The following is a 24,485-nucleotide window of genomic DNA, read 5'->3' on the forward strand; positions in this document are numbered from 1 at the left end:
GTATGCAGTGATGTGCCGTTCCTGGGAATGTTCCCGTTGTAAATACTTCTATAATATGCTGGAAGGAGCTTCTATCTTCTTATCTGCTTCTATGCTGTTCTGGGAGCATATAAAAAACATAGAACACGTTCAGCTGCTTCTCTTCCCGGGCATGTCGTAAAAACCGACAGAGGGATTGTGTCCTCTAACATGATGGACTAATGTTATGGGCGATAGGCTGATCCCTTATCACCATAAGGTTCATCATATCCATCTTTGGACTTCGTATCAACAGTGGCTGCAAGTTGTCTTTGATTACTTGTGGCTCTGCCCACCCCATTAGGGATTACGGGCGTGAGTTTATGTATGTATGTATGTATGTATGACCCTAATGTCACACATGTTCTATCAAGGTCGTATGCAGTGATGTGCCGTTCCTGAAAATGTTCCCGTTGTAAATACTCTTTATTATTGCGTATGACAAAAAAATAGAATAGAACATACATAGTTTATTATAAAAGGGCGCCACACACACAAAAAAAAAACAACAACATCATATCAAATTTCCACTAAAACAATTACAAAAAAGCAAGACGGATGTTTGTCGAAATGATCATAAGGTGGTGGTGGACGTCCTGAGATAAAAGGGCTTCACTCAGCACAAGTCGCGGCGTGAACCACGACGCTGATATTATGTGGACCCTGTTGGGTGACGCCCGAAAACATCGTGTTCCATAAACATGTGTTAATGGTGTACATACATTATAATATAATCATTACTCTAATAAATATCCTGCGTGGATCATACATATATCTCTTAAGCTCCCTCAACCAAGTCTCTGCCGCATCCGTCACACAATGCAGCTCGGCTATGCCACCTGGGAACCGGTGTTGAGGGCACTCGTTCACTATGTGAGATAGGGTTTGATCCGGGTGATCACATTCACAGTATGGCGACTCCTTTCAGCCCCATTTATGTGATGATTCAACTTTCCGTGGTTGATCCTACACCAAAAAACTCTTTGATAGTACGGACACTGACTGTTTTCCATTTTCAAATTGTTCCTTCTTGTACTCTGATAAGGAAATGTTCCTGCGAAGAAAATGTTAAGTTGGTTTGGACACGTCGAGCGGATGAAGGATAATAGGATTACGAAAGCGGTATATAAAGCGAAGGTTGATTGTAGGGCTGGCAGAGGAAGACCTAGAAGGACGTATATTGAGTGTGAAGGAAGCAAGAGAAGTGTGTCAAGATCGAAGCAAATAGAATTCCATAGTCTCTGCTTACTCCGGTGGGAAATAGGCGTGAGTTTAAGTATGTATGTTGTACTCTGTTCTTATTTGCCTAAAGGTTACGTAATAAAGCTCTTTTTACATAACTTTTGCGCCTTTTTTGTCCGGCCGGAGTAGTTAATGCCATTTGCGGCAAATCTACAATGAGTCACGTCAAAAAAACTGCCGGGAACGTTCCCAAAGTGGGAAAATTCCCGACAGCGACACATCACTGGTCGTATGACATCTGTTTCTCACTGATTGCCGTTCTCACGCGTGTTATTTTATGTTAAATAGCTTCGTTATAATTAACTAGGGCGTTTATTGACGTGACAACGGTTTTACTCGCTCCTACTTATCTCTTAAGATGTTGACGGTAAAAGCTAACGAGGTGAAGTACCAATAAAGGATTAAGATTAAAGTAAAACTCATTTACACTTCTGGCCTATCTTTAGCCATCTTTTGTAGCCTACGTAGAGTCTCATTCAACTTTAACCTTATCATTCCGTTCTTCTCTTGTGTGGGTCGAGAGACCAATAATCGACCTCATCAACCCAGAGTTCCTATTGAGCCGTGACGACTATATAGTAGTCAGGACCGGACTGCTAAACGTACAACGAAGCACGGATCATCTTACTTTCGGACAATCCGGTGATCAGCCTCCAATGTACTAACCAAACTAGGGATCAAAAAGTGATTTTTGTGATCCTCACACAGGGAATCGTATCCTGCACCTCCGAATCGAGAGCCCAACACTCAACCACTGGACCACAGAGGCCGTCGCATCTTCCGGTAATAGCAACAAAAATATGCTATAAATATCCTTTTAAAATGAAATTCCCAAAATTATTTGCATTCAACTTTGATGTCATCACTAACTCGAAATAGTTCCGGAGTCTATTAATAATATCAATGCGAAATAGCAACAGATCCTTGATGATGTCAACATCGCAAACTAGAATAACCAAGCGATGGAATATAACGAAATACAGATAATAATAAACGAATATCAAATACCTAAACCGAATTGTTCGGTGAACAAAACAATGCCCATAATTTGCAAGCACAATCCTTGGACTCTGAAGTTCCCAGAGAGGCGGACCCACTGGCAATTAAAATTTCAACGTTCAGCCTTCAACTGAGGATAAAAACTAAACAATTACAAAAGACTGGCCATTTTGTAATTGCTGTTTTGGCAATGTGGTCGTCCTATAATGCAATGTTGTCTTAACTAATGTGAAACAGATCGCAACATATGTTGAACATTCTTATAAAGGGCTTTATTTTTTTATTTAATATTATTTTATTTGGGGAGCTTACAGCTAAATTTAGAATGATACATACTAACTTAAATATCTAAAAGCCATTAACAAGCTTCCACATATTGTAAAAAAAGAAAAAAAAACACAAAATTTTACAATATGGTTCTAAGACCTTATGCAAATTGAAAAAAATCATTAAAAAATAAGAGTATCTAAACAATAGAGGAAACGAAGTCTCTAACAAGTGTTTTTTTAGCACCTTGAATGCTGCCAGCAAATAGATCCAAATTCAAGTCATGAGTAAGTTTATTAAATATCTCTCGTCTTCTATAGTTTAAGAGCATTTGTTGTAAGTATTTTCATAGAATAAGTACTTCATGTTGTATTTAAGAATCTTTGTAAACATTACATAGGTATCTACTTTCAATCTGTAAGTAAATTTATTTTTTATAACCATTACTACGCTGGTGGACCACAGAATATAATTTTATTAATTTAATTTCTTAAAACCAAAATATGTCATAAATATAAATAATCATAAATCTACACGACTGCCATCGTAAATTATAGATCTTATCAACCTAGGGCTTAAAGTTGCTCATCAGCTATTTGTTAAAGTATAAGTAATATCAAACCTACATTCGCTCGCCCTATTTTCCTTTCGGTTGTAATATTTTTGTCTATTCCCGTCAATTTATCGTTCACTCTTTGTTCTATTCTTCGAATTTCAACCGCAAGTTTAGTTACCGTTTCTTTCACACAGTCATTTCCTCCATTCGCTCGTATTTTGTTTCTATTTCCTCTTCCAGCCACATCATGTCTGTTTCCTTTATTTCCTTCGTCGCTGTAACCAGGAATGTCGGTGTTCAGACGTGTCGTAAAAATAATATCCATTATTATAATTGGGCCGCGCACGTGGCGTCTCAGCCAGAATAGTTTTACGTTGTTCCGCTGAGCTCTTAAAAGGATTAATGGTGTTGTTCCTTATTTCATTATTACGGCTGATATTCGGATGTATTTTGTAAGCTTTGCAATGTAAAGGGGTTACTCATTCATTAACGACCTCCGTGGTCCAGTGGTTGAGCGTTGGGCTCACGATCCGGAGGTCCCGGTGGGGACATATCGCGAAAATTACTTTGTGGTCCCTAGTTTGGTTAGGACATTACAAGCTGATCACCTGATTATCCAAAAGTAAGTTAAGCCGTTGGTCCCGGTTACTACTTACTGGTGTAAGTAAGTAGTCGTTACATGAGCCATGTCAGGGGCCTTTGGCGGCTCAATAGTAACCCTGACACCAGGGTGATGAGGTTGGTACTCTACCTCACAACCCACACGATAGAAGAAGACTCATTCATTCGTAGTGGCAGGAACAGTCAAAGATTCCAGACTTAAGGTGTTAGTAGGGTTTTGAAAAGCAAATTGATTGGTCGAAGGCTTCCTTTCAGTGCCGGAAAATGACTCAGTACCGACAGCGTATTTGCGACAAAAACTGGGCAAAGCTGACAAGTACAAATTCCATTCCTCCACGCAAAGTTTGCTGGTAAATTGTAAATACAATTTGTAATTATCACTATCTAACTGCACCTAAGGGATTATTAGATAGAGTAAATGATTGTGACAAGTCACGCATTGCTATGGTCATACTATCATTATATGTAGGACATTACTCAGTGGGTAGCCCAAATAGCGGATAAAGGTCCGTGCCCACTACACTGTATCATACCAGGACCGTATCAGTCCCAGCACAGCCAAAAACATATTCTTTGTATGAATTTCAATGGCCTCCGTGGTCCAGTGGTTTGAGCGTTCGGCTCACGACCCGGAGGTCCCGGGTTCAAATCCCGGTGGGGACATATCACGGAAATCACTTTGTGATCTATAGTTTGGTTAGGATATTACAGGCTGATCACCAGATTGACCGAAAGTAAATTGATCCGTGCTTCGGAAGGCACGTTAAGCCATTGGTCCCGGTTACTACTTACTGATTCAAGTTAGTAGTTGTTACATAAGCCTTTGGCGGCACAATAGTAACCCTGACACCAGGGTTGATGGGGTTGGTAATCCATCTCACAACCCACACGATGGAAGAAGAAGAATGGCGCAAAGTATACTAGACCGTTCCGACGGGGTTGCTCCTTTGCTGTAGGCATAGTAGCGTCCGGCACGCGCCGGTCCGTGCCTGACACGGTTCTAGCACGGTCTTAGTATGTGGGCACTGGCCTTTAAGATAACTATTTTAAAGGCCAAAATCTCACGTTGTACCTTGCTGATAAGATTTATGAGATCTTGCAAGTGGGCCTATTAAGATTTTAGTACTTTGTATTACTTAATGAACTATTATAGTATATAATTTACGAGACTTGCTGATATGTTATCCTGTAGGCTCTGCACGGCAACCGCGCCGAGCGCGGCGCGAATTATATCGAGGCCTTCGATCGACGAGTAACCGTTTGACGTCCATCTACCGTAGATAGCATTTGTATCGTTTATTGGTTGAAGCGCTCAATATAATTCGCACCGCACCCGGCGCGGTAGTCATGCAGACCCGGCTGATATTATGATTAACCTTTTCGTCCATTCTGTTGTTTCGTTTAAAAAAGTATATGTCTTCTCTTAGCCCTTTTTAACCATATTATTCTAGATCATCTTGTATCCTCAATTTCTGCTTTAAAACTTATTTAGATAAAAAAAAAATTATTTTTTAATCCACTGGTTTGAAAAGTGGTTATGATATCCTTGACAACAACAGGTTCACGCCAACAACTTACCTTGAGGCTGCGGGAATATTTCTAAAAGCTTGTTTTTCAACAAAGATGTTCCAGATGATTTGGCATAGTACACAAAAAGTGACAAATATTTTCCGAAGAAGACTTAATTACTCACAGCACAGCCCAAACTGTCGTTGTAAGTTTTTAGAAAAACAGTAATTAACGTCTAATTTGATTTAATTATTAAACAGCTATTAGTCTCACTTAGGGCGGTTCGTGAAAAACTTTTAATGGTAACTGAATTTGTGAACAACTTTTCATTTAATTTTGGAACTAACTGGGTTCGGATTTTTGCTTTTAATGGAATACTAACAGAGTTAATTAGGTTTTTTAATTGCAAATGTTCAGTGGATTTACATTGTAACAGTTTGGATCCACTGCGGCGGGAAGTTTTGATCCTACTTTTTGGTCTGGAACCTGCTTACTATGAGAATGTAAAGTGGAGATACGGCAATGTTTTTGTAGAGATCGTATCGTGGAAAATACTAGATAAAGGCTGAAATAAAAAAGAGTAAGTTAATATTCAGGCAACTTCTGAATCACCCTTAAAATCTTGGTCACGCCTATTTCCCATTTGGAAAGGCAGGAATCTCACTTAATACGATCATCCGGAACATTCTGTTAAGTCATCATTTGAAATGTAACCCAGCAATGTTAACATGTAACACTTTTCCTATCCAATATTGGTTTTGCGTTAAAACTTGCACCTTTCTAAACACGATTTACGATTTAAGGACGGGTTAAAGTAAATTGATACCTACAATATGAAGTTATCTCTATCGATCGCGGCGTTTCCAAAATTGATCAACCCCTTTCAATTGAGCGTTAAAATATGGAAATAAAATTGACGAAAATAGCCTCGGTCGCGCTTGCAAAGTGTCGTGGTGTGCTGTGACCATATTGTTACAGGTAGATGGATATTCCATCAAATCGAATCAGATATACTTTATTGCATACAAACAGATGATTCAAACATTTATACAACAAACAAAGGTCTTCCAGGCAACCACGAATCAGTCATAAAAAACATTTCATCTTGATCTAATGATGATGAAGAGGCAAGAATCTATGAATAGATATATTTGTCGCTGTTTTTATAATAATAAAATAAATACTGAGTAGGTCCTAGTAGGACTCAACGCATAAACCCACAGTTTTCATAGTGAAGAAAGTAGATACATTAAAAATATATCAGTAAGTACTTAATTTAGTATGAATTAGCCTTAAATACTTAATTTTAGTCGTATAATATCGTTTTTGACGCCACAAACGAATGCATCAGATTCTCAGGTGGTGAAAAACACTGACTGAATTATCCAGAACATTCGGTTTAAGAGTCCAAAAGTTTAAAGAATGTGTGGTCACCATTTGTAACCCTACCCAGAAAATGATGGCCAATTAGTCGGCGCGGGAAGCTCAGTATAGGGTTACACTTTTTGTATCAAATTGTATCAAATAAGGCGCAAAGGCGACTTTTAAGATACGGATCGAATTAAAAAATGTTTAAAAGGGTTTTAGGGCAGTAGATAATTTTAGGCTACTACCAAAATCTATTTGAATATGAGAATATTTTTTGTAGGGCTGCACTCTCAAGTTGTATCTTGAGACTGCCTTTTCTAGTGTCTAAATTGTTTTGTTTTTTACATATCGCTCATTACCTACATAGAGCATCTCAAATAAACTACCGCGTTCATTTAATGGCCTTCTAAATTTAAAATTTGAACTTTATGCGACGTTCATCTTTCTAAGTACTCCGGCCACAATAAACCACGTCAAAAAAGTCTTAAGTACCTACTTTGATTGTTATTCGTAAAGCGTAAATAGATACCTATCAATCAATATACCTACACTACAACTCGAGAATATAAAATAGGTTTGAAGAAACAGGTTGTAGATATGAGGGATTACAATATTTACTATTACATCTTGACGTTATCAGAGATAGGCAAAGTCGATCGATCATAGCTGCGGTACTGATAGCATATCTGTACTGCGCAATAATACCTACCTGCCTATAAACTACGTAGGCATGCGAATAAGTATTTGCTAGACTGAGCGTCTCCAACAGTTCAAGAAGGTATGCGATAGGCAATTATATGCCAGGTATTCCACTGATAGCACTTCACGAAAGAGCACCTAGGTAAATAGCGTACTCAGCATACCCCCATCACTAGTAGCTACTGAGCCGTAGGTGTTTAGAGTGGAACAAAATATAAAAATAAATTTAATTCGACTAATAGCACTTGCCAAAAATATCGTCAAGTGCTTAAAGTGGAATAAATTGCGTGTTATTTACGTAGGTTCTATTTACGTCAGTGCTATTAATGTAGGTGCTATTTAGTCAGGTGCTCTGATCCTCTGCTGTGGTAGATGGGAACAACGTGTCCGTTCAGATGCTGGTGAATCTAGGCACCCACTAAGAGTCGTCTAGTTCAAACGTGTATAATCTATTTTAAAATATCAATTTTTCTATAAATTAATAGTAGACATGCGTTTGACCGTTGTGGTCACTTACCATAAGGTAAGTGCAGACATTGCCTGAGGTGATACACGCTTTCCTAGATGTTGTTCACTGTAGTTTCAGGATGTTTTGAAGAAAGGTCAGGTCAAGGTCACTTTAAACTCGGAGTGTGAAAGTGGTGTCAGGATTGAAAATCCGTGGTCTTTTTTTAGTCTGAAAAGCGGCTTACGAACCTTAAAGCAAAGCATGCTTTAGTAAGAAATAAGTGCAATAACTAAGATACGACTTTCTGTGACTCTACGGGTGCTATAAATGAATATCAGCTGAGACTGCCCTCAAGATCATGCTCAAGTCTCTGTTTTTATATGAGAACTGTTACATTGACATGATGTCACATTGAGGGCAGTCTCGAAGCTGAGATTAGTTTATTAATACCATCCTACGACTTGTTTACCAAATACAAGCACAGATTATAAACGAAGGAATGCGTATTGAAAAGTTTCTCACCGTGTCCGAGTGATAACAGGTTCGTTATCTTATCTTATCAGAGGGTTCGGGTGTATTGTGGTTCATCCAGACGCGGCACCTTACCGGGCACACATTTATCATTAGGATAATAAAAAAAACTTGGATTTGTCGGTTTGTGGTAACGTTAGGATATGACATTAAAAAAAGTGTTTTAGTATCTTTGTTTTTTTTATTCATATCTACACTATGCTTCTTTGTTTTTTAAAGATGGTTCCTTACGTACCTAGGTTAGGTATATTAGCGACAGTTTCAGTCGTAGTTTCCAGGATCTGTGCTCGGTTAATGACAATTGACAGGCTCCCTACTACATGTGATTTATACTTAGCTGGTGAGGGGTGAATATAATGTAACTACATATGTACCTAATGTACCTGTTATACTTCAATGAGATAACAAGGATTCACTAAAGATGGAACAAAATTCTCGTAATATTATTATTTTCTTCTCGTTTTTTGTAGCGCTGATCATAAAATATTTTACCTTAATCGATTTAAGCATTGCTTAATGAAACGCCGATGCGAAGGCATTTTTTTCAAGTTCGTAATTGAAAAAGAAACAAATAAAGCCTGAGTTATTTCTCGAAATTTGTACAAAAATATTGTTAATTAACGAAGTACGCTTTGCAATGCGGACGGAGACCTGACATTTTAATTATTATTTAATTTATGTCGACTGGTGTCTTTTGCGGGACTGGCGGTCGAGATGTAGAGGTGCTGAATGAGACATTGGTGGAAGAAATTAAAAAAAATGGTTTAAGTAACTTCACATGAAGGAGTAAAAGTGGTGAGTCAGGATCGTAGTAAGTAGAATTCCGTGAACCCCGTCTACTCCAATGGGAAATAGGCGTGATCTTAAGTATGTGTGTACGTTAATGTATGTATACTGTAGCAGAGTACAAACTCTGCACATACTGGCCTTTTGTTCGGACCATCATCATTTTAAATTACGAAATTCTCATTCCATTCACATACATTTTACTCACTTTTGACTCACTGAATCCCCGACCTTCATAAAAACAACAAGTGTATTATATGTATATTATTATACCGTTTAGGGCCGTGCCCTCTAATTCCTAAGTCCTGATTCTTTTATGAAATGTGTATATTGTGAACTATTATGTTTGTGACTATGTTACTAAGTTTGTGAAGTGCTCTTTAATAAACTGTATATATCCCTGATTGCTATTGCTTCTACTTTATCATCGTCATCACCAATCATTCCCCTACTCTGCCGGCACGTCGGGATACCATATCCTCACCTCCCAGCGTGCCGCAATACTTTCAAAAAACTGCAAAGTTTTAGTAATACCTACTAAGGGAAAGAAAGACATATAACGTACACTCACGATTTACATTTCCTAATGGGTAGTCATAGGTATATTCATCGCCTGATGATCTAAGTCAGTCAGTCCCATTTCCCTGGGCAGTGTCAGCTACTAGTCACAAATTGTTAATCTTAATTTATGTAAATGCTTTTATAACCTTCACTGGAATAAAGTTATTCTATTCTATTCTAAGTACCTTTCACCAATTTTTGTGTTATACCAACATGATGGGTGTCATATCGCCGTTATTTGAACTATATCTACGTATTTACGCACTGATTTTAAATATTTACCATAATTATCTCTTAGTCCTCACCAGCTATGTTTTAGTCCCATGCAATAGGGGGAGAGCTTATTGCCATTAACCGAGCAAAGATCTTGGATCACTTCATATCAATTATCGTGATCCAAATATAAATTCAAACTCTCCATTATCTAAGCACAACTACCTGAATGAAGCTACCTTCTTTGAAAACTATTAAAATCCATAACATCTTCAGGCCCTTGTAGTAAATTTACATCGACGTCGGTATCACTGCAGTCACTTAATACTCCTTTATTTTTGCATCTCCAAGAATTAAAAATGTTTTAACGCCGTCAGTGCTTGCGAAATCTCGAAAAAAAAGGTAAAATCAACTCAGTACTAAAAGAATAGTGTCCACAAGGTAAGCTCGAAAGTTACCACTACAGTTTTTACGACGGATATTATAAATAAAAGAGTATTAACGACAATTTTATCTTTATGCTTTATCCCTTCCGGTGTAGCCAGAAAGGATGTGGAACCAGGTACCTTCACTGTACTTTCTCCAAGATCTTGATAAATGACCGAAAATTATAAACATAATAAATACGATTGTGCACTAAATTTCAAAAAAGCATTTTTATAATGCTTTACTGTAAATAATTTTCCTTAACTTGACCTAAGTTTCTGCAATCTACAAGAATATCTAACTAAAATAATAACAAAGAAAACTATTGAAATATCTGGGTTATACTTGTGCTAAGTCGGAAGAACTTATTTTGACATCTAGGTGACAGTCCCTGCCAACGTCACCAATCCCTCTTAGCTTGGTGGGGTTTTACTTTATGTTCCTTGTGGTTGATGTACTATTTGTATAGGCTGTTTATGTTATCCAAGGTAAAGGTAATCGGCTTTGTAGCTTATCTAACTTGCATACAGAGCTTAAACTAAACTTCATCATAAAACATTATTCTTGAGAAATAAATCCATCTAGGGAAGCCAGCACGTTCGAAGACAAGAAGTTGCATAATAACAAAAGTGGCTGCGACATGGAAAACAGCGAAATTGCATCGGCCAAGTAAGGTATAGGAAGTAACCGTGTGGGCAATGACAAGTGAGGTTTGAGGCCACGTGGGCGAGATTGTGGCCATTATGGGATCTAGCAGATGAAATATCATTTTGAGCATGCAACGTTTTAATTTGAAGACGACAAGGAAGATAGGAAAGGTGAAATACATAATAGAACAGATAAAGAAGGTTTCAGGGAAGTTTCGGAAGAAAGGTATAAAATTAACGTTGTTGCTATGACTACATAAGGCAAAGAATGTTATTATAAATCTCATCCTGCTAGCCTATCAAATAAAGCTTTCAAAAGTATCTTACAAGGAATTCAACGTCCTAAATATCTTGAAAACGGTTACTTAACTCCCTTTCAATATAGCGAGTGCAACAACCTCCAAAAGTACAGGTTTTATTAGCTAATTATTGGCTCGAACTGAGACCCTAATTACGAGATTCAACACTTGAGACCGCGGCCCGGTTTAAATTCAACGTTATTACCGAAATTCCCGAAACTGAACTGAGTAGATAACAGTAACAAACAAGTTTTTCGCAAGTCAGAAATTGTTGCTCAACGAGTAACAGAACTAGTAAAAAATTTCGTCGCTCACAAAGCGTGCAACTTAAACTAAAACTAACAAATTAGAAGAGGCCATGCAGATATAATTTGGATAATCATAACAGCGTTACGAAACACGTCGATGCCCGCGGTCACTCTCGCGACCTTGCATCCGACCTTCCCAGAACCTCCTCACGAAACAAAACAAAAACTACGGAACCCAAACCTGACGGACGAGACTCGGGACCCGACTAAACCCGACTAGTTTTAACAATTTATCGCTCTCGTACGATCTGCATACGACACAGACGATACGAATATAAAAGTAATTCCAAAACAAGAAGGGTATTTTTGGAATGCTGTGATCGAAACACATCAGGGTGAAAAGAATCCGCTTAAATTTTAATTTAGTATTCCTTCAAAAGCATCAAAGTGTGCGATTTCAAAAGAAATCCTTTGATTTGATAGATGGCTCAGTAAAGATTATAATAACGGTGTCTGTTCAAAAGCGAGGGATTTCTGGTGGAAAATAAAGGATCAAATTGAAATATGGGCTAGAGGCGTGAAGCGCGATAACTCTTCATCAAGTGGAATTAGCACGTCGATCCGAGACGAATAATCGCTGGGCAGGACTGCAGCGCCCATCTGATAAGGTAGCGTAATGATCACCATTATCAGATTGGCATATATTAACGATATTCTTGTTCATTCTTCACTGGCTGACGGTTTTAATACCACATGCTCGATATACCGTGATGATTTATCGATTGCGTCTTTATTAAAGTTTAAGTACACGATTGAAGTTCATCAATCATCGCTTTCTCTATCGGTCTCTATTCGATTCGTCGATTGAATGTCGCTAGAGTACCTGTTCCGCGCGTTATTCTCGGTGAAGCAACACGTTATGTAGAGAATGCCCGTGTCACATCGTTATCGATGCACTCGCCGATGCGCCTGGAGTGCCACACGCCAGATAACGGTTTCGCATCGCAGCGTAAATAAATTTTACAATCTCAGTTTATTACATTATCGAACGGGCATCGCAGGGCTCGCCCACACGAGCATGTCGGCGAGCCCGTCAAATCACGACCTACTCAAACGAAATCCCTGCGTAAAAACGAGAAGAAATTTCATACAAAGGTGGGTTTAATCTATCGTCAAGTCACGACAGTTCCATCGAACCGCGTCGCCGGATTTGTCGGGTGCAATGCTAGGGCCGTGCGAGGTGCGGGGCAGGGGGCCGCTACCGCGCGCGCGGCACTCGACGTCGACGGTATAACCCCGCCAGGCGGACGCGTCAGACGGCTCGCGCTTAGTTCAGTTCGCGTCTCCGTCAGCGCAAAGTCACACGTGTGTTCGTTGCATCTATATAAAGTGTGTTTAACTTGTGACAAACTTAGTGCACTCTTCACAAAGTGGGCCAAATTATCCTGGATTAACTGCAGTGTTCAGTGACGTACAATGATTGTAGTGAAGTGTTGAATATTGTTTCTGTAAACGATTCTGGAACTTCGTGCCGATGGTGCTTTTAAATACTAACATGAAAATAAATGGTAAAGTTATTCAATTCGTTTTCTGCATGCATACATGGATTTATTTATTTGGTATGCTGTTGTCTATGTGGATGACCTGATGATCTTGGCTTGCACGACTCACGACACAATTTCCAATACATAGCGATAGACTCGGGTCACCTCGCACGGAGACGGGAGCTAGAAAAGATTATTTATTAAAATATTCAAATGAACGCGACGATATTCCATCCGGACCACCAAAACGACCAAAACAATGATAGACCTTGCGTCTCAGACGACATTGAAACATAGAATGTAAATTTTGAGTATGAACAATTGGACATGGAAGTTTTAGAAGTTGATCCGATATGAATAAAGGCTTATGTGTGTGACTCTGTTGCGCCTACGGGACCAACGGTTGTGGGTGGACGGCATAGCACCGCGCCGCCTAGAGAACGACAGTGGGTGTTTGAATGGAGCCAGTTAATAATAATGGTGAGATTTAATCACCGCCGTAGAGGTTACACAACAAAGCTACAAGCATGCTAGTTGTTCAATCTGTCAAAGAAGCTATTTCAAATAACATTTCAAGATAACCAATACTATTACATGAATGTAACTAACCGAATGCTTTGTGAAAATTGAAAGTAGAACGTATTACAGCTACTAACACTGATAGATGAAGTAAGTTCGTGTACTAATATGTGAATGTGTATTTCTTATTTCAAATTAGCATGTGAACAGGCGTTAGTTTGAAGCCTTAAAATCCCCGCCATCCTGTTCCTTGCTAACGCCAATTTGGCACATGTCGCGGTACGGGCTTCAGGGTCTCGACTGTCGACTGACAAAAAACAGAACTCCTTACCGCACATATGTGGCGCCGAATTCAGGACGAGCATCTCACACGACCCACATGTCAGTAACGTAACACCACAACTATAACATCAAAACATAAAGCAATTAAAAGAACAAAGGAAAGTAAATGGTAAACAAAATGGATAGTCGCCTACGCTAAGAAATCAAATCCGAAGGGGAGAATGAAATTTAATTAAAGAATGTATTACCTAAGGTAACCCTGTTATTACAGAACGCATCTGTTGTAAATGATGAATGCGCTCGTCGGGGAAATAAAAAATAATTTTATAAAGAGAAACCTGCGCGGGCGGACGCGGCACGTGGGCTGACAGATGCGCGCGCGCATCGAGCCCGCCATCTCCGATCTAAAGCATGGCCCTTTATCTCGCCATCGCGCTAACCCTGCGTGCAGCTGAGATTTAAGCTTCATTATTCTGCAGTTAAAGTTTTTCGATGTCTTAAAGAGGGTTCGATACAATCTTTTGTTAATATGATAAGATATAGAGTATATCGGGTCACGCTTCCTGGCTTTAGGGGGAACTTGACACCAAAAAAGATGGTATCTTGGAAAATATTGTCATTGTGTGTTAAAGTTATTGACAGTTGCTGTAATAAAAGTTTTTAAAACCTTACTCAAATTATAATTACACACAAGTTTACTGTATGCATTTTGCACAACCGCGTGTCTAAGTTACAAAGAGGTCAAGTCCGGCTCAAGGGAGCGCGTTTTTCCATCGATTATGATCGGTGGTATCTCGCAGACGGCCGCTGCCATTTACGGCAACCTGCGCCCGCGACTTAGTATTGACGACTGTGGGATAGTCGACATCAGCGTCGGTCTCTCTCAGATAACTATCAACTCTCTAGGTGTTTCCATAATTTCTCCATCCGTATCTGAACCCCAGCAATAGGCTACTTTACAACTTAGTCAATTGAGATACTTTTTGCAAAACGTGCAAACGAAAAGTTCTATGACGTCATTAATAAAAGCTGTAAACGTCGTACTCATTGTTACTAATTCAAAAATAAGTCTAAGATCTGTTATCATATTAGACTAGCTTCTATTTCTAAGTAAGCATTTCATAATTTATCTTTGACCCAGTCAAATACCCTATTGAGAGTATACGAATAGTAGAAATCATTTCACATTTGAACTTTCAACGGAAATGAATGTTGCAACTTCAACTAAATATAAATCCAGGGAAAATGGTAACAAAGATGAGAGTACCAATAAAGCGTTTCAGTTTAATATAACAGTAAAACATAGTAACAAGCATGAATTCGATGCTTAGTTGGAAACATGTAATACAATACTGCGATTTGTAAACCAGAGCGGGCTGCAAGTTAGCTTAGTAAACACATTGTAAACTGCAAACAGTTCTTAGGTAAAACAAGCGAACTTAGTTTTGAGTAATCGTGTACTACGCCGTATGAATATTAAAACGAGCAAGTGCGTGTTGTCGTAGACGCGAAATTAATGCTGAATTCGTGCGCGAACTTATTGAGCTACAAGAATTTTTGTTATTAAACTTCGGAATGTTGGAATTGATGGCGCCTTGTCGAGCATATGTTAGAGGATATTCAATAAGTAATACAGCAAATATAGAACTGTAACGAAGTTAATATCCCCAATTTAACCCAATAAAAGACAAAACAGTGGCATAAAATGATAACATCAAGTAATTGCCGACACCACGAGCCAAAATTACAAACCAGAGAATGCATCGAGCGGCACGTTCTTAACACCTGCCAGGCAGCTGTCCGAATTTACAACTGTTCGAAAAATTACCCTCAGGAGCACCCCACTAACAGGCAGATGGTGGCTTAGTGGCCCGCAATCCACGTGGATCATTTATAATTTCACAGTAATCAAAGGGGACTGTGCTGCGTGGGCATAAATTTGTTTACATTGTTTCATCAGTTTCTCGTCGAAACACTTGCTTAATTACTTAAGGCGCCTTCAATTACTCTTAATGCTTACGAAGAAATATAGCATGATTGCGACAAATATGAAATTAACAGACTCCGACTTCGTTAAGGGCTTTGACACAGAACATCTCCATTTCATGGCCTGAGAGAAATTTCATTCTAAACTTAATTTCCTTTAGGAATCTTGACGAATTCATTTATTATGTCTAAATTAATTCCTTAAGGTGAGCACGGAGGGACCTTTTAGAGGAAGTTCGAGAGACGAGACCTTCTCTAATATAATTAATCTCATCCCACCTTTAATCTCCAATTTTCCCCTTGAACTAATTGAAATCGACTTGAATGCGAACTCTCCTGCAAATGGAACATTCGTATTCATAATTTTAATTAGTTAGACTTACTTATGTAACCTTACTTATATTACGTTTTCTATGTTTTCACGTCTGCTTTTTTATGTTCGATATTGCCTATAAATTAACTAACTAGTATATTTGAAACACTGCAATCGTTAATATACTACAAATTTATTATGCGCTGAACATGTCGTCTGCAGAATAGGTGAACGTACCAAAATAATATTTTCATCTAATGTATTTGATCAACATACATGTAGGGATATCGTGTGGGGCACGACGTCTGCAGAGGAAATAGAGCTGAAAATAAATCGCCCTTACACGGAACTTATACTAAAATAGTCGAGCGCCTTCCATTTCTCCTCCACTATTACCATATCCTGTGCTCAGACCCAATATGTTAAGCAGAGTGCTCGCTTCGGTATAATATCAACTATGATATGTTCTTCTAAGTAATGTGGATATTACTGAGAAGGAAGCCTGCCTGTTGTTTATGAGTATTTGATGTTACTTACCTTTGCTATTTCCTTGATAATTGAAAGGCTGCGTCACTGAATCATTCAAATATTTTTACAGTTTAGTAGTCTATTAGTTGTAAGAAACACATCCATCTATTTCAACAAAATTCATAATTCAGTGAATTATAGAATGTTCACTTCTGCTTTGATTTTGACTAACCTTAATTATAGTTATCCAACAAAGTTTGCAATTTCAAACAAAATTACAGTTGGTAAAACGCAATATCGTATTGCGTTATTGAGTTATGTATTAGTTTCAGTATTATATAATGTCAGTTAATTACTTGTAAAGGTAATTTACTCGAGCTATAATATTGCTATTATATCCGATGACTCGAGTATTGTGGGTGACAAGGGCGACACCACATCGTTAATCACAGCTTTATTCGGAAAGAAAATTTTGATTTTCAATTTCATTGCTTTGGGGTCGACGCCCTTGATGAATGACAAAGGTTAATTAAATGGGGCCCTGGATTCGACGACAGGTCTTGTTGGATTCGTGTTTATTGGTTACGATGCGATTTGGAAGGTCTCGTGTAATTAAAATGCGTGACAGTCTCTAAGGGACAGACACGAAGGGATTTCTTATTCGAGATGGTTAATTAGGCAAAAAGTTGCAAAACACACTGATATTTAGTGGGGCCGCTTGTATATGTAAGTTAATGAGGTGGTTTATATAAATCCAGATCGTCAATATAAGGGTCTGTGGTCCCAAAACTTTTAACAATGACATGACAGAAACTTCTGAAGCATTTATATATCCAAATCAATTTCAGGACTAAATTGCATTGCTTTTAACCAATCCTTTGATTGCGGAACCGGACGTAATAATCTATGACGAATGCATACAATATCCGCCGCAGGATGTGGCTTTTTTTAATCTCAACTTTCTCACAGGCAGCTTTTTGCGGTGTGTTTGTTCAGAATAAATTAGTTTCAGGGATTGAGAGATCGTTGCAGATGTCGCTTTTTTAATTTCCTCTGTTTGTATGTTGGGGGAGTTTTTTATTTCCACGTTTTGTGAAAAGTGTTTTTAACAACACAATTTGTGTTTGCTGTGTTGTTTTTTCTTCACAGCTTGAAAGAATTCTTTTAAAACCATACTCTTGTCCGTTATGACAATGAAAAAAAGGAATTGTTTGTTTACATTACCGCAACTTATGAAGTACTAAATATGATTTCGATGTTATGATTTTCAAAGTTCAAAAATACAGCTCGTAATGACTTTTAATTGTTCTGATTCGTTGTGTAAGCCAACCGTCATTCCGGAGGATAAAAAAAAAACAAATGGGTTACGTTGATTGATCGTTTTTCAGTTCTTTTGTAGGGAACCCTCGCGCATGTAATGTAACGCGGATTTTGTCCGGCAACATGACACCGTAACATTTGTAACTGCAATATTTACATTACGTTTGTCATGTTTATTTTTAGTATTTTTATTTGTATTTGCATCGTTTGAAACTAGAGTTTTACAAGCTATGCGTAAGCTAACAACAGATAACTGTTATCTTTTGTATTGATTACTTACCTCATGTTTTGACATGACAGACCTGATTGTTAGCTATCAATATAAATCTCATCAATAATGTACTGGAATAAAACTAGGTCATCGGTTTTGAGAATTCATGTGTTCGTATGCATACCGTATGTATGTTCTGTAATTTCGTGATAATTTCACTCAGATTTACAACTTTGCTAATATTTTTATGAGTCTTAGCGTATTTTACGGCATGTTATGATAGTTTGGCCGTATTAAACCTTATATCCTGGGAATATAGCTCAAGTTGTTTTTGCGTTCCTGTTCAAGTTTCAATGGTAGGTATATTCGTGGCAAACGCTGTTAGCTAACATTTGGTTTTCGAATATGGAAGGCATAAAATGACATTATACACGTTTAGTAGATTCAGCCTACTCTTGATTTTATCTGGGTATTATTTAAATATGAAGAGTTTTTATGGTAACAATAAATATAAATCTTACAGAACGTCCACTTTACTTATCTTCCTACAGTTTCAAGAATACTATTTTCATATTGTCCATTTTGAACTTTAATAACATTTTCAATTAGCGTAATTTCAGAATTCCAAACACAACCAAACATGTTCCTTCCAAAACAATATCTTGCCATCTCCCACAACCTGTTACGACTTACCACTACCGCTATGAACTTACAAGCTGTCTTCTCAATGGACACTTGACACTAAGCGACACTAAATCTCGGGCAGTGTAGATTGCAGGTGGTCCGACGATTAACGTCCTGGAGCATTGCCAAGAGACGGCAGACATGAGATAAAAAAGTTAGGGGTATGAGCAAGGATATAAGATATCATAGTTGTATCAGGTTTTTGAACAGATTCCGCAATTTTGTTGACAGAAATTGAATACGATAAAGATTGGTATAAAGAATTGCTGCATTTTTAGATTACTTCTAAAAGATATTACGTTTTTGAGCGTATGTCGTAATAGCGTTTGAGAACACGGTATCGACTTGGTCCAAATTTACGCGTGTCAAGGCCGACACCACAAAGGAATTTATGATCGAATTTATTTGTATAACTTTGACATTTACGCTATCTACTACATTATCTTCCACAATTCATTGTACTTTGCTAGGTGCTATTATTTCTTAAGTTACTGTTTACTTTTCGTTTACTTCAATTTTACTCGACTTTGGTTGAAAATATTTTGTATGTCAAAACGCTGTTTATCTGCGACCTTCTCTGTAGCTTGATATTTTAAAATTCATAGTTTCGGTCCTTCAATATATTGCAGTTTTATTGTCATAGCATACATTTTTATTTACTACCCTCAACAGCAAAATTTTACAATTTTTATAGTTCAGAAGATATTACTTTGGTATCTAACCGTAATTCGAAGTTTTACTGGTACGTTATTCTTGTCTTAGATCGTAAACAAAGCTTCATAATTTTATGAGTTCTCCGCAAATTTCAAATTCAAGGGAAAGTTTTTTTATCTTTTTTTGACGATGTCTATGACACAAATACTTAACTTCAGTTTACAAGGAGTTTAATGCATATTCTTCCATATTTAAATTAGAAGTCTTTTAACAGATTGCAATCAACAGCATTTAGTGCTCGGCCGGTAGAGCTGAACCCAATTTTCTTTCCAGCAGATACATTTTTCCATCCTCTCTGGCTGCACGAATGAAAGAAATGATGCTAAGTACAAATGCAACGGCTCACTTACACGATCATACACAAGTGCGCCATCTCAACTCAACCCACGGCCCATTTCATTCGCTCGTGGCTCGATTAGTCAAGGTGTCCATTTCTGAGGCATACTGAGCCAGCTCGAGACTCCATATCGGGCACAGTGTAATCTCTGCGCCATGTTCGTTTTGCGTGAACAGCTACGGCTTGTTCTTAGTAAAAGAGAGCTGATATTTCTCTGCGTATGTTCAAGGTAGAGACATCCATTTATATGTTCTAAGGACGTTATGTACCTTAATTTTTAATATCAGTATCTTTGTCATTCTTTATAATAGTTTTTTTGTCACTTTCCGTACCCACGGCGGCATAAGATTTTAAATTTGCCGCATCCTTATCTTTTGCTTACTTAGTCCTAATATTAGGCAGCCAAATTACTAAATTGTACAACAATACTTTGTTTTTAAAGAACGTCTAGGACCCTGTGTCGAGATTTTTCTTACAGCTCCTTTTCCCCGGCTATATTGTGAGTACCTGCAGTAATTTTAGACAGATGAGGCGTTCGTCAAAGTGAAACTATGTTACCTACTGAATATATTTTTTTAATTTGTTTTTCAGTAACGTGCTTAAACTTAACGAATTAATTTGCTTAAATACGAAATGAAAAATAAATACACAAGGATTCAATTCGTATAGCCCGAGTTTCAAAAAATAATGTAAAAAGAGACAGAACAGAAGAGGAAAGCTGATGATATAATGATTCACTATAATATTATAGAGATTTTAAAAAAAATACTTTACTTATTGGACTTACCGAAGTAACATTCAAAATAACAACAACTTTGTACTCTATAATCATCACACACATAACAATTATGTTTCACACTACTCGTATCATACTTTTGTTGCACGTTGTATCTCGTTTTATAATTGTATGTTTTGTGTGTGTTGTTTATGTATGTTGTGTGATAACTACCATGTTTTATAGCACTTTACATATTTGTGTTGTGAACTTTACAGGTGGAATTTTCAAAAGAATGTCCACGCTTGTATAATAACAACAAATTATTTTTGATGGCTTTCTCGTAGGTAACCTAGTTTCTTCAACCATGTTCTTTATATTTTTTCTCAAGTTCATGCATAAAACATAAATATGAAAACTTTGCAAGACAAGAGTACAAAGCGGAATATTAATGTATAATAACATGTAAGAGATACCTCGGCACTTTTTATGTCAGTTTTGTCATGCAATCAAACCATAAATTCATTGTGTCATGTCGACTTACAAATAACAAACTTAAATAAGTCTGACATGATGTAAACATATCTTATTACTTGACCAGTGACCTCATGAATCATTAAGGTATCATTTATAATTATGAAGACGTTTACTAATAACAGTTACGAGCTTTTACAGACGATTGTGGTGTTGCGGTAACTTATATAATAAGTAAGTAAGTATGACGTTAAACAAATAGTAGTAAACTTGTTGGGAATCATACAGTTTGGACACGAACATGTTAAAATGTGGAACTTTTTGATAGCTGAGATTGTGGTCAATCGCTAAACAGTAGACTAAATAGTACCAATACAAAGTTACACGTCATTTTAGATAGTTATTACATTTAAGATAGTACAAAACCTAGCTTCATTGTAAACCTTATCATCGCAGGTTGTGAGAGGCTGCAGTAGTTTTAGGCGGATGAGACGTTTGTTGTGTAAAAAATGAAGTTTCAAAGTGTAACTACCTAAGTTACCTACTGAATGAAAATATTGAATTTGAATTCGACCTTCATGACAATTTACAGCAAAAAAACTGCTACTCTTTTCCATTTGTTGGATTAGATTATCTATTCTTCCTAATTGCTGCAAATTTTCACATTCAGCTAATAATATCGCAACCGACTCATCAGGTACTAATAGTCTCCATCAATCGTCTGCTCTCAAAAGATATCATGCGTATTCAAATTCCCACAATTCTCCAATTAATAATACTAAAGCGCAAGAAATTAAGTTTTATATTCATTTTCTACAAAGCACAGGTGGTCAAATGTTTTCCATATAACTGTGAGTTATAATGACAACATGCATTCCGGTTTCTTTGGTATTTTAATCACATAATTTGTGCATGACTGTTATAAGATGCGTTTCTCAAATGTTGATGTGGATGTAGATAATTCACTTGCGTAAGTCTGTAGTAGTTTGAGATGAGATAGATAGTTTGATGTGGTAGATAAACTTTGACCCTGTTTCGGCTGTGGCTTTAGTAAAGTAGAAGATGGTATTAAAAGAGGTCAGTAAAGTGAATGTAATGATGATGGAAATGCTCCTCTTCCATTTCGCGTCGATAGCTTAGGTTAGATACAATCTTTAGATGCCAAAATCGTGCAACATACATCGTATTTGTTGAAGCCCTTAAGTGAGATAAGAAGATAAGTGCACAGCAGTATTATGATATTTTAGTATAGACTAAAGTCTGTTAGCTGTCTGTTGATGTAACCATCTTACAAATATCATTTACAAGTACAGTTTATTTCTACTTATATTTACTGCTGCCATCCGGATAGCATGACCAACCATCAGAATCCATGGATAATAAAACAGAACACAATACTTTATTCACAGTACACCCAATATCATTTACAATACTTGCCACTTATACCATACAAAGAATAATATAAACATGTTAGCAGCTAACAAGAATGTAACTGTCTGTATACAAACCTTATCATAACATATTCTCACCATTAGTACCACCTGTTCCTATCTCCTTACGTTAAAGAACAATCTAAGTACCAATGAAACATGAGTCACCTTTATGAAAACATTTCTCCTATAAGTCAAACTAATCGGTACACCATCTTATCAACGTGTGTGTTTCAAAAGATATATGTTGCTCACTCCCAGTTGGTTGGTCAATTTATTTCCTAAGATACTGTCAACTGTGGCCTGTGATTATCATCAGCTCTATGGCTGTACCGTTGGTTCTATGGAATAGCCAGGACCACGTTTTCCATAGATAGTTTAGACTTTTGTAGCAGCTGCTAAATCTCTTGCCTGAAATAACAGAATTCAAATGTATACTTGAATTTTCTAGATGACTGCACAAATTCAAATTATGTATTCTAAGAAATACAGTATCACCAAGAGTTTTATACACTTCATATAACAATACCTTAAGGCTTAATTAAAAACACCCTTGTGACGACGGGAAGTCTTAATTGAAATCAACATAATTGAAGTGTGAATAATTTACAGTGTTAAGAATTGTTAGTTCCTTCTATTAATACATCAACGATTGTGTCTACTACTGTACGAATAATACAGAACAGTAACGATAAATAAACAGTGTATAATCACAGTCTAACCTGTAATATCCAAACATTTTGTCAGCTGGTTGCTCTGTTAGCACGAGGAAGCGTCCTCAAGCATGCTAATTTAAATAATAAATAACACTTACTTACATAATGTTTACTCAATAGCAACAGCGTTGTGACCGTGACTGCTTGCAAATTGAGAACATAACACACCACGATTTTATAACGCTTGTCGAATCAACACAACCCGGTCGCACGAAGCAGATTACTAAGATGGTATTTTAACTGTAAAGCGACCTTGCTAGAGCGAGTAACGTGATACCATCGGCCGATCTGTCATCGGAGTGAGATGAATAAATTAAAGTAGCTGCTGCCCGTTGACAGACCGGTATTTACACATTTTGTTGTTTAAGAATAAATGAACATGGAAATATAATAACGGAACGTCAGCCCAGAATTAGGAAAGCTAAATCACAGCACTTGAAGGAAGTGATGACAGGTTATACTTGACGTTACACTCTAGCTATAATTTCGAACTCACAAATTATACTTAATTGAATTTTTAGCTTATAACAAAGCCTGGCATCAGCAAACAAACTTTTATGACGAGCTTTATGGCTGAGCTTTACGACGGTATCTCATAATTGTATCCTAACTGCGCATCTCTAAAAAGATTTTGGTCGTTAGCCTATACAAACACGGTGATTATTAAAATATTAATTTTGTACCATAATAAATATTAACTTTCAGAAATTGGATGACTGTACAATAGAAGCGGGACTGGGTGGGTTGACAGGCCAATCCATCATAGCTCACTTACTACGGGTACTGTTAACCACCTCCATCCAATCATGGTTTTTATCCATGTCAACGGCCGAATAACCAGTCGCATGAATAGCCCGACGCACACCCATACAATCAAAGCAAATAAAAATTATATTAATCACTATATACGTACCTCCTCTCTCGCACAATGGTTGCGAGGTGAAATTCCAAATTGTTTTTGCGAACAGTTTTTGCATGATGTGCAATTACGGCTAACGATTCTAATACGAGTTCGATATTTCAAGACATGTATTTATTGAAGTTGCTCCGGATTTTAACGGTATTGGAATTTGGCTTTCTAATGCGCTTTGTCGTGAGGTTTCTAAACACTTGTCTGGGAGATAAGTACCCCGACTTGTTATCTGATTTTATCAGGAATTCGAAACAATAATTATGGACACGTCATGTTGCTTTTGCATTTTGAATCAGCACATCATCTTTGACCTCTACGGCGAGTTCTGCGAAACACGATGTCAGTGTTTAAGTATTATGAGGTGTATAACTGTCAGGCTGGATCTGATAAATTTAACTGCGTAAGAGATCGTCAAGTAATA

General features: G+C 37.4%; 1 protein-coding gene across 5 annotated transcripts in view; it reads left to right on the forward strand.

Moving 5' to 3' along the window:
* The window catches only part of LOC126368777 (caskin-2), a 336,044-nt gene that overhangs the window by 162,513 nt on the left and 149,046 nt on the right, over positions 1-24,485 (forward strand). For 3 of the 5 annotated variants that reach the window (XM_050012921.1, XM_050012922.1, XM_050012923.1), the window contains exon 1: positions 12,728-13,006. The exons of 1 other annotated variant lie outside the window; for it this stretch is intronic. Coding sequence is in view for 2 of the 4 variants with exons in the window: in XM_050012923.1 (XP_049868880.1) it covers positions 12,973-13,006 (34 nt within the window). In the remaining 2 variants the exon portion in view is untranslated. Of the gene's footprint in view, positions 1-12,727; positions 13,007-13,425; positions 13,463-24,485 lie in introns of those variants that run through there. One more of the 5 variants, XM_050012924.1, reaches the window with a different exon arrangement.

This window comes from Pectinophora gossypiella, chromosome 8, assembly GCF_024362695.1.
Source record: "Pectinophora gossypiella chromosome 8, ilPecGoss1.1, whole genome shotgun sequence".
In the NCBI taxonomy this organism is placed as follows: Eukaryota; Metazoa; Arthropoda; class Insecta; order Lepidoptera; family Gelechiidae; genus Pectinophora; species Pectinophora gossypiella.